At 33.0% G+C, this 14947-nt stretch overlaps 1 protein-coding gene across 2 annotated transcripts in view; it reads left to right on the top strand.

The window, feature by feature from the left end:
- LOC102807239 (choline transporter-like protein 2) overlaps positions 1-14947 on the top strand; it is a 33462-nt gene that overhangs the window by 2217 nt on the left and 16298 nt on the right. For both annotated transcript variants that reach the window (XM_006823367.3, XM_085492289.1), the window contains exons 2-7: positions 1562-1610; positions 4458-4531; positions 8366-8447; positions 12890-12974; positions 13890-14030; positions 14758-14818. In XM_006823367.3, coding sequence (XP_006823430.1) covers positions 1562-1610; positions 4458-4531; positions 8366-8447; positions 12890-12974; positions 13890-14030; positions 14758-14818 — 492 coding nt within the window. The remainder of the gene's footprint in view (positions 1-1561; positions 1611-4457; positions 4532-8365; positions 8448-12889; positions 12975-13889; positions 14031-14757; positions 14819-14947) is intronic.

The raw sequence follows: 14947 nt of genomic DNA on the forward strand, positions 1-14947 counted from the left end.
GGTAGCAACATCTAACAATGACCCAAACATTGACAGCTCCCCCATTGTGATTTGATGAATTGCTGTGATGTCATTGATGATATTTATTTATATGCTAATAAGCTGTTCTATTGTTGTTTTATTCTCCCTCCAGTCATGCCCTGCTTGACTCATTCAAAGCTTATTGTTTCAGTTAGACTGTTGTAGTTACTTATTTCTATTGATAACAACAGCAGTTGCAAACTTGTTTATTCTGTCAGGGGTCAGTGAAAAATAATGCATTCACTTCAAACAGTGTTCTATATTTAGCATATTGTTGACATCATCATGGATATAAAATATCGTGTATGACGTACGGAGTCATGTCAGTGACCTGCCAAAAGATATGAACACTTTATGACAATGTTGTACGACCTTGGGAATGTCTTTCTACTTTTTTAGTGGTAGAGTTTGTAACAATAAAGCCAGCAAACAAACATCCATCCAACAATGTAAATTAAATCAACATACACATGCTTCACAATAACTATTTGAAATTACATAGTACATGTACCATCAAATTTTAATTATTTTAATCTGGTCTGCAGAGCATTTATATTCATTGCGTACTTATCTCATTTTAAAAAATAAAAAAAAATTCTATTTATGTAGCCTGAGGTGACATTTTGTATTATTTCGGTACTCTAAAGTAAATGGAGTAAATGCACACCTTTTGATTTATAATTTTAGAGTGTGAATGACAAACACTGCTTTGAACAAGATTTATCCCACTCACAAGTGAGGTCAAAGGCCGGTGGCCATTTTAGAATATAATTGTTCAACCATATCTGACCATATTTGACCATGTTCATTATTATCATAAGCTGAACCATAGACCCTGGGTCTATGCCTGTTCTCCTGTAATACTTGTATACTACCAGGGGTAGTATTTTGACTTAAATTATTTGATGGATACATTGTCAGTGAATATTCCCATAATATTTAAATCAAAACGTAAAAAAAGAAACTGTCTAATGCCTGTTAATGTGCATTACCGTATGTGAACCGCTTTAATTTAGTGACAATATTTTTGTAAAATTGTAAAGTTGGGAACATTTCACCAGGGTACTGGGAAATCTGCTATTACCGGTATAAATGTTTTATATGTGTCCCCTTATTTTGCTTTATTAGAATCACATGTGCTTATACAAATGATGATCTAGCGTAACAATAAAAAAAAATTCTGGTTTCCAGGCTGTTATTGAAGATAATATATAGTACATGTATTTCACAGTTTGAGATAATTTTTTTTGCGAAGGTAAATTTAACAAAAGTTAGAAAAGTTAGGTACTATAGACTTATTTAATTTTTCATGATTTTTCCTGCCTCGCGAAATCCATGCAAATTAGTTTATCAAAATTGAACAGTTGTTAATACCCTTCATAAAAGTACATCAGATTTTGAAATTAACTTTGGGGGATCATTGCACAAGTCATAATCAAAACAAGGAGCTGAGAATGATAATGTGGGTGTTGTGAACAAAATTTAAACCTCTGGCCACCTGTTGATTCATGCTGAATAAATCTAATTTTTCTAATTTTAGGAGAACCGGCGAAGTATGATCCAACTTTTAAAGGACCAATTGCAAATAGGTAAGAACATGCTAAAGTTTTAGCGTTAATACCATGTACTGTATTTGCTTTATTAGTAGCGCAAATGACTATGATTCATTTTCTAATACATTATTGTTTCATATGTACTTTAATAGATTCAGTAGGTTTTTTTATTTTATTTGCATTTGGCAGGTAGTTATGTAGCTGAAAAAAATATGCTGGCACCTGCCAAAGCAGTTTACCTTGTTGATAGTATGTGTATATAAATCATTATTATACATCTGTCACCGTAACGCCATAGGTTACAGCGTGCCGTAATTTTGCGGTATTTCATGGGGTATTTTCATCCTACCATATTAGGAAATGCAAATTCCAAATATGGAATGATTATGCGCGTAAGCATCCTCTAATAATAAAAACAAACATGGCTGCCACCATGGTTTGACCGAACTCCATACAAAGAAGTTCGCTGATTCTGTTCTAAACTTTTGGGATTTCGGCATTCCCATGATGTATCCTTGGAAGGAAAAGATGTATAATAATAAGGTTATTACGAAAATACTTCAAAGTATGCACTCGGACAGTACGCTGTCGCATTGACTTCCGCTGCGCGTTGTTCGATAATGCCGTTGTACTGTCTTCGTGCATACTTTAAGGTATCTTCGTAATAACCTTATATAATTAACAGCTTAAAATGAAAAATAAGTGGCATACTGTAAAATGTTCAATGTTCGCGGCTTAAATTTTCGCAACTCAAAGATTTTATTGCATTTTGTGTATACAAAATTTTGTCTCTTCATGTTGGACCACTTCTAAAATATTTTCTCTGCTACAAAATTTTGCTATTTTCACTTATTTCTGAATAATTTGTTTTTTGCAAAATTAAAACAATAAACAGTATAATAAGTATTAGTGAATGGGCACCTCACTTTAACACCCCCAAAACATCAAAATGAAAATTTGTGTTCACCATGTTGCCAGATGAGGGGAATGTTGCATTCTTTTGGGGGAAATAAGATTACAAAATGACAGTATTTTGTTGTTTGGTCTATATGTGAGCTTCACCAAGACATTACAATATTTGATTGTAGGCAACTTTCAGAAATAATTTGTTGAAAACAACTAACTATACCACAGTGAAAACTCAAAATGGTTATAGGGAGTTTTTGCTGACCAGATTTTTCTGAGACTCGCTGTTAAATATCCCCAAATAATTACTTGCTGGCTCAATAAAATTGGTGTATACAATATGTGCAAGCAGTCACTCATGACTACAATGCCAGCACCTGAGGCATTTTTCTACCCATAAAAGGTGTGTGACTTGTACAGAATTCCTAATTAGACTTTGTAGAAGGTATCCATGTAAAAGTCATTACTTGTGACGATACAGTTAATGTGGTATAGCTAGTACTATCCAGGTGGTTGCCAATCCCTGGCTGAAGAAATGTTGATGGTTTGTCAAAACTATTATATTTAATACAGTTATTATTATTAAATAAAATAAGCTTGCTTGTTTATCATAATGTCTTGCATATTAATCTGATTCATAAGGGTTTTGATTTGACTGATAAATGAAATTCGCTGAATTTAATCTATGTGAATATTGTAAACTGCTCAATTTTGCTTCTGGAAATTTTCAAGATTTGATGATTTTCTGGAATTCATGAGACAACAAATTTTGCAAAACCCTGAAGTAATTTTCACTGCTGCAAAAATTAACGATTTTCACTGAATCACAGAAATTTTTCTTTCATGAATTAAAAGCAGTTTACAATATATATTAATACACCAAAACTCATTGTATTACTGGCACCTCCCTGAATATATAACCAAGATGTTATTTGTAAGAATACTGGAAATAACATGTATTATTATATATCTGTCACTGTACCGCCATAAGTTACAGCATGCCGTAATTTTTCAATATTTCATGGGGTATTTTCATCCTACCATATTAGGAAATGCGAATTCCAAATATGGAATGATTGCGCATGTAAGCCTCCTCTAATAATAAAAACAAAACATGGCTCCCACCAGAGTTTGACCGAACTCCACACAAGAATTTCGCTGTTTCTGTTCTAACTTCTAAGCATTTTGAATTTCGGAATTCCCATGGTGTATCCTTGGAAGGAATAGATATATTTTAATAAGGTTATTACTAAGATACCTCAAAGTATGCTCTCAGACAGTACGTCGTGCATCAACCTCTGCTGCGCATCAGTCGATACTCCAGCTGTACTGTCTTCGTGCATTTTTTGAGGTATTCGCGTAATACCCTTGTAGTATTTGAGAAGCAGTACTGACATTGTTTTAAATACGTAACGATAGAAAAAAAATGTCATTACTACTTTGAGAAATATCCAGTATTCACCAAGAATGACCTCATTATCATATGTGCAAGCAACAAAAAACAGAAGCAGGACAAGTTTGAAAAAAAAGGAGAACCGAGATCAGCAACAGCAGAGACTACAACACAGACCGTACACTTGTTTGTTGTGGGAGTACACATAATCCAATATTAACTACCGGTAGTGAAATTTAATATCTGTGAAAATAAATGCCTTTAATAGTAAGTTGTCTAGTGCTAGATGGTACCTTACTCGGCTTGGACAAAATATTTACGCATACAATAATCACAAATAATAACATATTGAGCCAAATTTGTTTGGCTCTCTGTGTGTTTAAATATACTAGTAAAAATCTCCAAGTAGTTGAACCAATAGTACCAGATTTATCAAACTATGTTGTATTATTTTTATCTAAATAATAAATATAAGTTCGCCATAGTATTATAATTCACGATTTTCAACTAACAAAATATTTTTCTTTCTATGATTAACCTGTTTTTAATGAGTTTCTAAATAGTTGATATTGTTTACATTCCAGGAGCTGCACAGATATCATCTGTTGTGTCATATTCATAGTTTTTATTGCCGGCATGTTTGCTGTTGGATATTTTGGTGAGTAAAACATTCTTTCAGTAATTGTAAATAGTTGTGGGACCTAGCAACTAATAAATATCGCACCTGAAAATGTGTACACTTATGTAAACAAATTGTGAATGTGACCAAAAGGTCATACATTCTGGTATTTTATGGTGGTACTTACCGGTATTTACTATCAATGAAAATTCCTCAATTATTTTTCCAAATACTAGTAATGCAAGTACAATACAGTCCTGACATAACCTTCCAAGCTGCTTATTAGCTGGCTTTTTATAATACTGTAAAAGGGTTAATTATTCACTGGGTTTTAATTTTGCTTATTTGGCTGACTGAAAATTAAAACCCAGTGAATATGTAAAATTGAGCTTAGAACACATTATCTAAATGCTAAAACCGTGAATTTAAAATCCACTGAATATGCCTGAAATGGTAAATCAGCGAAATTTAAACCCAGTGAAAATTAGTCATTTTACAGTAATAATAATAATTATAATAATGAATTTATTGCATCCTTAGAAATAGTTTCCATTGGTTGACAGCAATAAAATGTTAGTTTAGTAATAAAGTACATTACATACATGTTGTATAAAACTAAAGTAAAAGTAAAATGTCAGTTATTGTTATTTCTGATTTCAAATATTTTGTATAAGTATTCACCAATTTGTCTTACTGTAAAATCTGTATTAGAAACCGCGGCTTCTATTAAAATGATACAATGCAATAGAGGGGATGCGGCTTCTATTAGAGCACCTACACATTTGAGAAATGCTGAATTTTTGCTTCTCAATTATTCAAAAAGAATGGGTGCGACTTCTATTAGGGATGCGGCTTCTAATACAGATTTTACGGTATTAGTACGTCTTCTCTTGAACTCGTAATATATTTAAATATCTGGTCATCACTTTTCAATTCTTCTGGAATATTGATATTATTAAATACATGTAACTCATAAGAACTAATAATTTTCAAAGCGATTATCATTGTCATAAATAATTTCAAAATATTTTTCGTGGTATTTATCTGTTATTATTACATTGTACAAAACCATATTAAGGATGTACATGTAGTAGAGGTTTTTTTCGTTGAGAATATTAAATTTACTTTTTTTCCACATTCTCTTATAAGTACTGTAAAATCTGTATTAGAAGCCGCGGCTTCTATTAAAATGGTACAATGCAACAGAGGGGATGCAGCTTCTATTAGAGCATCTACACATATGAGAAATGATGAATTTTTAGTTCAATTTATTCAAATAGTATGGATGCGACTTCTATTAGGGATGCGGCTTCTAATACAGATTTTACGGTATATAGAAAGCATGCTTTCAACTGATTTAAGAGGGAAATAAATTTTGAGTAAATCTGAAATGTTTTTTTGTGTGATTTTCACGCATAAGAAAACGTCGGTATTTGGGGTTAGTCTAGAGAGTTGATCTCGACTCCCAGCTGCTCCACGACAGTGATCTTTGACATAGGTATTCTCTGATAGCTGCTAATAAAATCTGGCAAAGATAGTTTGTCTACCACTTTGACTTTGGAAAATACGACACAACTCTCTCCTTTATGAACTTTGACAACGGGGTATCATATTTCAAAATAACGTTGACGATGTTTTTAAAAAGTGTTATGAGGTAAAAATCTAAGACAAGCAACAGTAGAAATTAAATTCAAACCTTTTATAGTGTGCCGCGAACATCATTTCTGTGGCCTTCTTGCGGTTTCTTCGAAAATAACACCTCTATTTGCACAGTGATTACGTGATTACACGGTATAATTTTTTATTAGAATATTTATTTCATATTATTTGAAAAATAAGCTTTCTAAAAATATATAACTTGATGGGATTCAAAAAATATGTTACCTCAGAAATGTGCTATGCAATTTCAATAGCAGTAACCTCTACTGCAGTTTAGATATGAGGCACAATTTAAAAATTTAGCAGTTTTAAAAGCAAGCTAAATACTAAGTTGTAAACAGTACTATAGTTATTGAATTAAAAAAAAACACTATGGCTTAACTTATCAAGAATTAAAGCGCGATAGTCGTCGCACTGCGCATGTGCGAGATATATGGGTCTCATTTAAACAAAGATGGCGATTTTGACTGTTGCGCAGATCAACGAGTAAGAAATGTGACGTTTCCAAGCTTTAATTAAGCAATTTTCATGTTATTGGAAGGTATCGAAGGAGTCACCGGCGGTAATCAGTGCAAGTCGCGCCCACGTCAAACCTCATACTTGTGATTTCCATTTGAAGAGCGCATTGGATTATGGGAAAATCAATGTTTATCAACACAAATGTCGCACATGTGCAGCGTGACGACTACCGCGCTTTAAGGTAGAATATTAGAAAGTATTAACGGTACTATTATAGAATACATGTAGCTATACACCACAAAAATGCCAGGATATATGATCATTAGGAGGTCATGTAATTGTAACTGGAATAGAATAATGCTTTATTAATACCGTAAAGAAAGAGTTAACATTTCTTTTTAGGTTTTCAGATTAATAAAGTAAATAATAAAAGTACATGAAATGTAAAAATTGATTTAAAAAAAGAACTCAAAATTGATGAACGACAAAAATACTACAGACTATTATTAATAATATAAGAAATATTAAAATACCGTGATATGTAAGTATATCTGTATGTAGCACAGAATATGTATAAAATATAAAAGAACATGACAAAATAAAAGAATTTAATAGTCTTGTTTATATTTAATTAAATATTTGCAGAGAGTGATAAGATGGTTTGTATGATTACTAGTACTCAGTACAGTAACCAGGAAGTTAGTTCTATGGTTATAAAACAATAACAATACAAATTCAAAAAGTGTAGATTGCAGAATAACAGGAAGTATTACAGAATCTCATCTTCAGTCCAATTTTCCCTGAGAATAATGCCTCTGGGTGTGCTCGTGTCATGTCGGAAATGGCATAACAAAATGAATAATTATGAGTATACATGTAATAGTAGTTCTTTTAAATAGACCTTGAATAAAATGTTTTAGGCACTCAAGGGTTCAATGCCCATGCCAAAAGGTCTAGGCCGGGTCTTAAAAACAGCTCAGATTTAGCTCAATCCCGGAGTTGCACTTTCTATGAATGGCAAGCAGTATGATGAGCCCTTGTACTTAGAACTGTTGCTTGACGCGAAAATACCAATCTTGGACAGCTGTATTTGACTAAACAGTACATCTGTTTAATTGAAGTTAATGGAAGAAACAAACAAAAAATAACTGTTTCAAAGTGCTTTATCAAATTTTACAAGTCTACCTTGGGTCTCTTAAATGCCAGAATGATCGCTATTGTATGATTATATGAAGAGTCATAGACACAACCATAAGATTTAATGTCTTCACAACAGAGTATTAAAGCTATGACCATAGCAACGAAGTAACTGTTTTCTTATTGCTTAGGAACTCTACAAAACAATAAGTTTATATATACATGTATCTGGTAGACCATGAATAATTTCCAGTCTGTCTCCAGGGTTCTTTTTGTTGCCATAGTTAATTCATTTAAATAAGAGTGTGTCTGAGAGGTAGAATATGTGTTTAGAATAATGTGTTGTGGTATATAGATTTGGTGTCGTTGTTTTTTAATTCTTGACTTTTTATATGATGTATGACGGCATATATTTTGGATAGAACAGATCACAGCATGTCATATCGACCAGAATAATGTGTGGTGGTATATAGATTTGGTGTCGTTGTTTTTTAATTTAATTCACAGCGTGTCACAGCGTGTCACAACGACCACTTAAGTCAAAAACAGTTTTGTACTAAGAGTTTTTATCCCAATATGAGAATTAAACTAAAACATGTTATTTTCTTTCCATTTCAGCTTGGAGCAATGGAAATCCATATAAACTAATATATGCTACTGATGGTAGGGGGCAGATTTGTGGCTATGATACTTTAGTTGCGTGAGTATATATATCTATTTTATCCTATCCATTTTATCTATTTTATATTATTAATGTTTTCACCACCAGACTTCTTCACCCTAATTTATTCTGCATCGTTTTGTTTATATTCTTCAATATTTCTGGAAATGAACCCTAATTTTAGAGCCAACAAACAAAATTTGTGTCAATTTTCAGTTTTTAGTCAAAAAATTGGGCTACCCTGGTATTTTTGACCCAATCTTCTGAAGGAAAGTGCAGACTATAAACGGGACTATTTTTTGAATTTGTGATGAAAAGAGGGAACTGGTGGTAAAAAAGTTAAATTGATTTAATCAGTTGTGATTTGTAGAAAAGTATAAAGATGATATTGGTTTTAGAGTTAATTAATTACCGATATGCATGCAAAATACATCCATAATCATGATCAAAAACTGAACAATATAAATATGAGTTGTGTTCACGTTACACGAAGTACGGGCTAAGATTTAAGCGGATTTAGGCTTATCTAGCATATTTGCATTTCGGCTAGACCCAATTGCGTCCACGCACAAGGAGGGCCAGTCGTTAGCATGGGCTAAAGGGCGCCATCAGTCGGTGACCTTTGGCAAGCCGCTATTTACGAACGAAAAATGGATGACACGCGCGAGGTTCTATTTCTGCTGCTGAAATGTTTCGTTCTAATTTTGAAGCGACGTGCATAGAAACGCGAGAGAAGGCGGGCCCAACTTATTTGGATGCACAGAAACAGTATACAACGGCGTAACAGAATACAGAGTTTTATTAATGCATGTCGTAGACAGCGAACCAAATTTATTTTGTCTAGGATTGGAGCTGCTGTACGCTGTACTACAGCGACCTGATCAGTGTGGAAGCGTGTACACTGAGCTCGGTTACCATTTTGGGAATGAGAAAGTTAGATATATTTGATCACATGCATAATGTTCACACCATAGGTCGCTACAGAGGGTGCTTAGCCCTGGGCTAAGCGTTCGCGCACACATCGTTAGCCCGTGCTAAGGGTCTAGACCGCGTCTTAAATTCGGATCAGATTTAACTCGTACTTAGCATTCCTTAGCCCGTGCTAAGCGTTCACGCACGTTTGCTTAGCACGGGCTAAGGAATTTGACCTCTTAGCCCGTGCTAAGGAGCTGTGTGTGAACGCAACTATAGTGTACATCAAACCTGCGTTAGTGACCACCTGTGTACAAAGATCAACTGTATCTCCATAGTGACTGCTTTTAGGTAGTCACAAGGTATAAAGTATTAACACCTTGTCCTCTTTGAGCACCTTTTCAGGAATATTTTTGCAGATTTGCTTTTGTTTGGAAAGCAAAAAAATAAGCAGCATTCTTTTTATAAAACAAATTTTAATTTCCCCAACCTTAAAACAAATGTTTTAGTTACAACATTATTATCTTATCAGTTTGTGAATGAATAATATTGTTTTAAATGTACAAGTTGACAATCAATAAAAAAATAATCTTACCTCCATATAAAGACCCACCTGTCTCTGCAGGTCGTTTAAATGAAGTCCCTGGTTGGTCGCTATACAACTATGATGATATCCATAGTTTATTATGCACGCCAATTGAACGTCAATTAAACATGTGTCGTACAATGGCTTCACACAATGTAGTTATCACTGAAAAGTTTAATTGTGTGAACAGAGATTAACACAATATTTGGAAACGTAAAACACATGTAATAAATGCTTGGTAAAATGTCCTTTCTTATTATATAACTTTCCTCCTATATTTTATGTTCAATTAAGTGAAAAACACTCATAAAATGGGTCTTTTCAGCGAAAATTAATTCCAGCTAAAATAAAGTATTTTATAGTTAACTGTGAATAACTGCAACTCTCATATTATAGGAAAGCCTAATTGTTGTAATCATATCTGAGTATTTCTAAGAATAAACTCATTTATTTATTAAAGTAATTAGTGTGGCATAAGCTAGTTGAGTGTGAAATTGTCAGGATATACTGATCTTATAGAAATATTATTTTGTTTGATTTTGCATAATATTTGTCTGGTAACTAGTTTGCATACCATATGAACATAATAAATATGATAAAATTAAAATTGGTATAATAAAAATTTGCATATCATTTGCCAACTAATTGCGCAACACATAAACATAACAATATAATTAGCGTAATATAATTTTACATTTAGAGGTTAATTTATCCTTCCAGAGAACTGTGCTGGGCATACAATTGAATCAATTTTCAGAATGAAATATATTGACAAGACTTAAAGGACAATTATTTGGCTAAATTTGAACTTGACATTTGTATTTATTGACACAGTATTGGACAAAACCAGGTTTTCAGAATTGATAAATATTTGAGTAGTTTGTCATTGCAAAAGATGACCTTGTTTGATAATCAAATTTAAGTGTAGCTGTTATTGCATCAATGTTTCCATGTTAACTGCCATTCGATATGACACAGATTGACCTCTTGACCTTGACCTAGATATTTTTCTAATTTTGTTTGATTAAATAATTTGAAACGTTCAATTCAGTAATATTTGATGACACTGAAGAACAAATCAAAAATGTCAACAGCCGCTGTTTTATAAATATATATTTGTATACTAAATATGAATATGAAATGAAAAAATACAATAAATAATTGTAATTGTGTTTCCCAATATGTATTTCTTTAAACACCATAAGATATTTATGTAGGTCTTGATCAAGATAATTGACTAAATATGGAAAACAATTCTACTGCAGATTACAGTTTATGAAATATGTGGTACAAGTTGACCTTGGCTTGAGTTGGAAGGGATGTACGTTTGTGATTTGGAAATTTAATTCTCACACAAGTTCTCGATTTTTGATTTTCATTAATTTTATATCTGGGTACTGGTAGTCATTTTTAAGGAGTCGCCAACAAGTGCCAGATCTCCAAATGTGCATATACAATTGTAGGCAACAAGATAAGATTGTGATGTGACAGTAAGGCAGACACCCTCTTATTTAGAACGAGGCAGGGAACAAAAACACTCACATTTTTTAGAGAATTCTGGGTTGGGTGGGTGTCCCTCTATTTTTGCAATTCTAGTTGAGCCACTGGTAACCTAACAGTTGTTAAAAACATGTTACACAAATTACTATTAAAAACTAATCCACTAAACTTGCTGTACGTATATAAATATAAAACATTTTGTAGTTAAATTTATTCTTATAAAATGTAATAATATTGTTACAGTAATATTTAATCACTAGACTTGATTGTTTTTGGGTATAAATATCCTGAACGTTACCATAACAACATTATTTGTTGACGCTATTGAAAGCCACCACAATGGCATGATGGATTATGTGCCCGGTGGCTATTTGACTGCTTCATTTCATTTACATTATTCATAATTCTCCTATTATAATAGCATTAAATAGCATGTTAATATAAATATTTAAGAGTCTACAAAATGGCCAAAAAAATATTAGTTTTTCTACATTGTGTATTCATTTTTACTGCTTATAGGAGTCTCTGTATGGTTATTGTAAAAACATGCTAATGAATATCAAAGGGCGGTGGTTGTCACGTCGCCGTCCTGTTCAATATGGGACTCGTTGCGACATATTCAATGCATGTAAAATGCTTTGATGTTTACATGAAATTCGAATAGCGCTGCGCGACGACCACCGCGCTTTAAGTCATGTGCAAGTGTCTCAGACAATTCATGTTCCACAACCCCATGCTATATTCTGTTCATCTTGTCCCATTTACTGTTTAATTATAACGAATTTTGCTATTAAAGTCAGTGAAAAACGCAAAATGTTGTCGCAGTGAAAATTTCTCTGCAGGTTTACGACACAGTGTCAGTGACTTTTGCAAAAATTTGTCTTCACAAATTCCATAAATTCCTCAAATCAGAAAAACATTTTTTTTTCTAAAATGTTTTTGTGCCAGGCGACAGTTCCGGACATTGAATGTCACTGTTGTCTCCCCTGACTTTTTTTTTTTTTAGTGCAAATTGCAAATGCTAGTGCATTTTGTCACAGATGTCATATTCATGTTTGGGTCTACATGACAGGGCTGTGTGGCCATCTCTCTGTCAAATAGCAATTTGTAATGCGCTATCCTGGCGTCAACCAGACTTGACCAAACACAAGCACCTAGCACCAAGGTTCCCCCAAAGTCGCATTCATTAGTTAATGAATCTTGGCCAGTGGAATTGGCCTACCCATTGAATCTGTGGCACACTCACCCAGGGTAGGGGTTGACCCTTTTTGATGTTCAGCCTAAAGTAGGTTTTGAACTTGGGTCTACCAATCATGAGTCTGATAACCACCACTATGCTACCAGTGACTGGTCGAGCTGTGAAAATTAAGCAGTGAGAAAATTCCACATTTTCATCAAAACTTAGATCCATGACATTTAACTTTCATTTAACATACTGTACTTGTGGTTTTATTTATTATTATTTTTTTACTATTTATTATAGAGACAAGCCATATTTATTTTATTTTGACATAACTGCTTGTGCAAGTGCTGCTTCACTATTAGAACTACAGTGTCCCACTACACAGGTATGTATTGAATGAATGCATCAAGTAATTCATCACTTTATAATATGATTATTTAGACCAAAACAAATCACTCACTTTGTTCATTTGTCATAGAATTAGAATTTGGGAATCATAACATCAAAATGCAAATGTTCTGTCTAAAAGAACTTCTGAATTTGGCATTTTTTTTTTGTCTGTATTTTTTTTTTCTGTATCTGGATTGCCATTCAATTTGTAAAGTTAGAAAATTTTTTATTACGTAAATGTTTAGAATCTATTGACTTGGCAGTCTTATGATTTTGCTAACCCTTACTACTGTAAAATAATTTATTTTAGCTGGAATTAATTTTTGCTGAAAATACTTTTTGGGCGTTTTGTTATTTTCACTGATTTTTGACGAGTTGAATGAATGTAAAATATAGGAAAAAAGGTATACTCACTGAATTTTATTTTCACTAAATCTCTCCTTCAGCAAAAATAATAAAAATTTATCCCAAACAAAAATAAAGTATTTTACAGTAATATTCAAATGTGTATTTGCTCTGCCAGTAGGGAATGTTCTTAAAGAGGCACTTCCAGTTAAGCCTAATCTCACAACAAATTTACTTTCTGGATTAAAATAACAATGGATAACAAACAAACAATCGATTAACTTTGTAAATAACATAAACAATAGTGTCCCATGATTCTTTGGTGCAATCCCTGGGCTTGGAAGGTTTCCCTTCTAATACATAATGATCAGTATACGATAAATTCTTTTTTTTTTTACCTGCATTTTCGTTACCATAGTGATGTGCTTCTGATAAAGTAAATACATGTATGAGCCATTATTTATGCTAGTGTTGATATAAATATATAAAATACTTAAATGATTGGTAAATTATAATTGATAAAGAACAAAACAAAACCACTAAATGAATTACTTCAATGTTCTAGATTTGTGTGTCGAAATGTCCAACAGAGAATTGGGTCGGATATTTAGAGGAAGTAAAATATCAGGACCCAACAACTACGCTGAGTGTAGAATGGACTAAATTCATCTGTGATTATGATATAGATGCGGAAAACTCTGGAAAGGTAAGGAATATATCACTACTTACTCTTTATCACCCTCCCCCTCCCCCAGCTCTGGCAGGTCTCCATGATTAACTATGAATACTTGATTTCAACAAACAGTGTGGCTAGTTTTAGGTCTAAAGATGCTGCTTCATATATTATGATAGTAATAATCTCAATTGGGAGCTGTATCATAAATTACACAAGTTATATGCATAATAATAAGCTTATATTTCAATGTAAAATATATTGAACTTTTGAAGCCAGTTTGACCTTGATTGAAGTATATATCAATTAATTTAAACCGCGGGTTCGGATATATAAAAGGAATGATGGCCGCCAGTTTTCAGTATCCAAATAACACTCAAGCGTGAAACATCTCTTCGGGGTGCCGCAAAATCACTTTTTCCGGCAAACTTAACGCCTGTTTTTTTAATTTGTTGGAGCCTTTTTTTCAAGTTGCATAACGTCATTATTGCCTAAACAACTGGGTGAACCATGCAAATTACATTTCCCATGACGCACTGGTGGTTTTATTACTGTTTATTTTTTATATGTTTGAATGATTGATACTTACAAGATTATGACCAAATTCTTCAGTCCCTTGTGCAGCAGTGGATTCAATTCATTTTCAAGCTTACCGGTAGATTACCTTGGTACCTAACAGAAATGCCTGCCTCTTTAAAATGAATTAAAATTGTAATGTTGATATACTTCTGTAATTGATTTTTTTAATTTTTTTTATTAGAGTCCATTAACTCTGTTTGAAGATGATGAATGTGCATCATACTACTTGGAATCATCTGATTGTAAGTAATCAAATCGTTACACGTTTGTTTTGTTATTGTACATTTTTAGCTCCACTGTCTACTTTGTCGAGGGGAGCTTATCATATGAGTGATTGTCCGTGTCAATGTTTTACTTTTTAGACTTCTTCT

This window comes from Saccoglossus kowalevskii, chromosome 17 (assembly GCF_978046115.1).
Source record: "Saccoglossus kowalevskii chromosome 17, keSacKowa6.1, whole genome shotgun sequence".
Lineage (NCBI taxonomy): Eukaryota > Metazoa > Hemichordata > Enteropneusta > Harrimaniidae > Saccoglossus > Saccoglossus kowalevskii.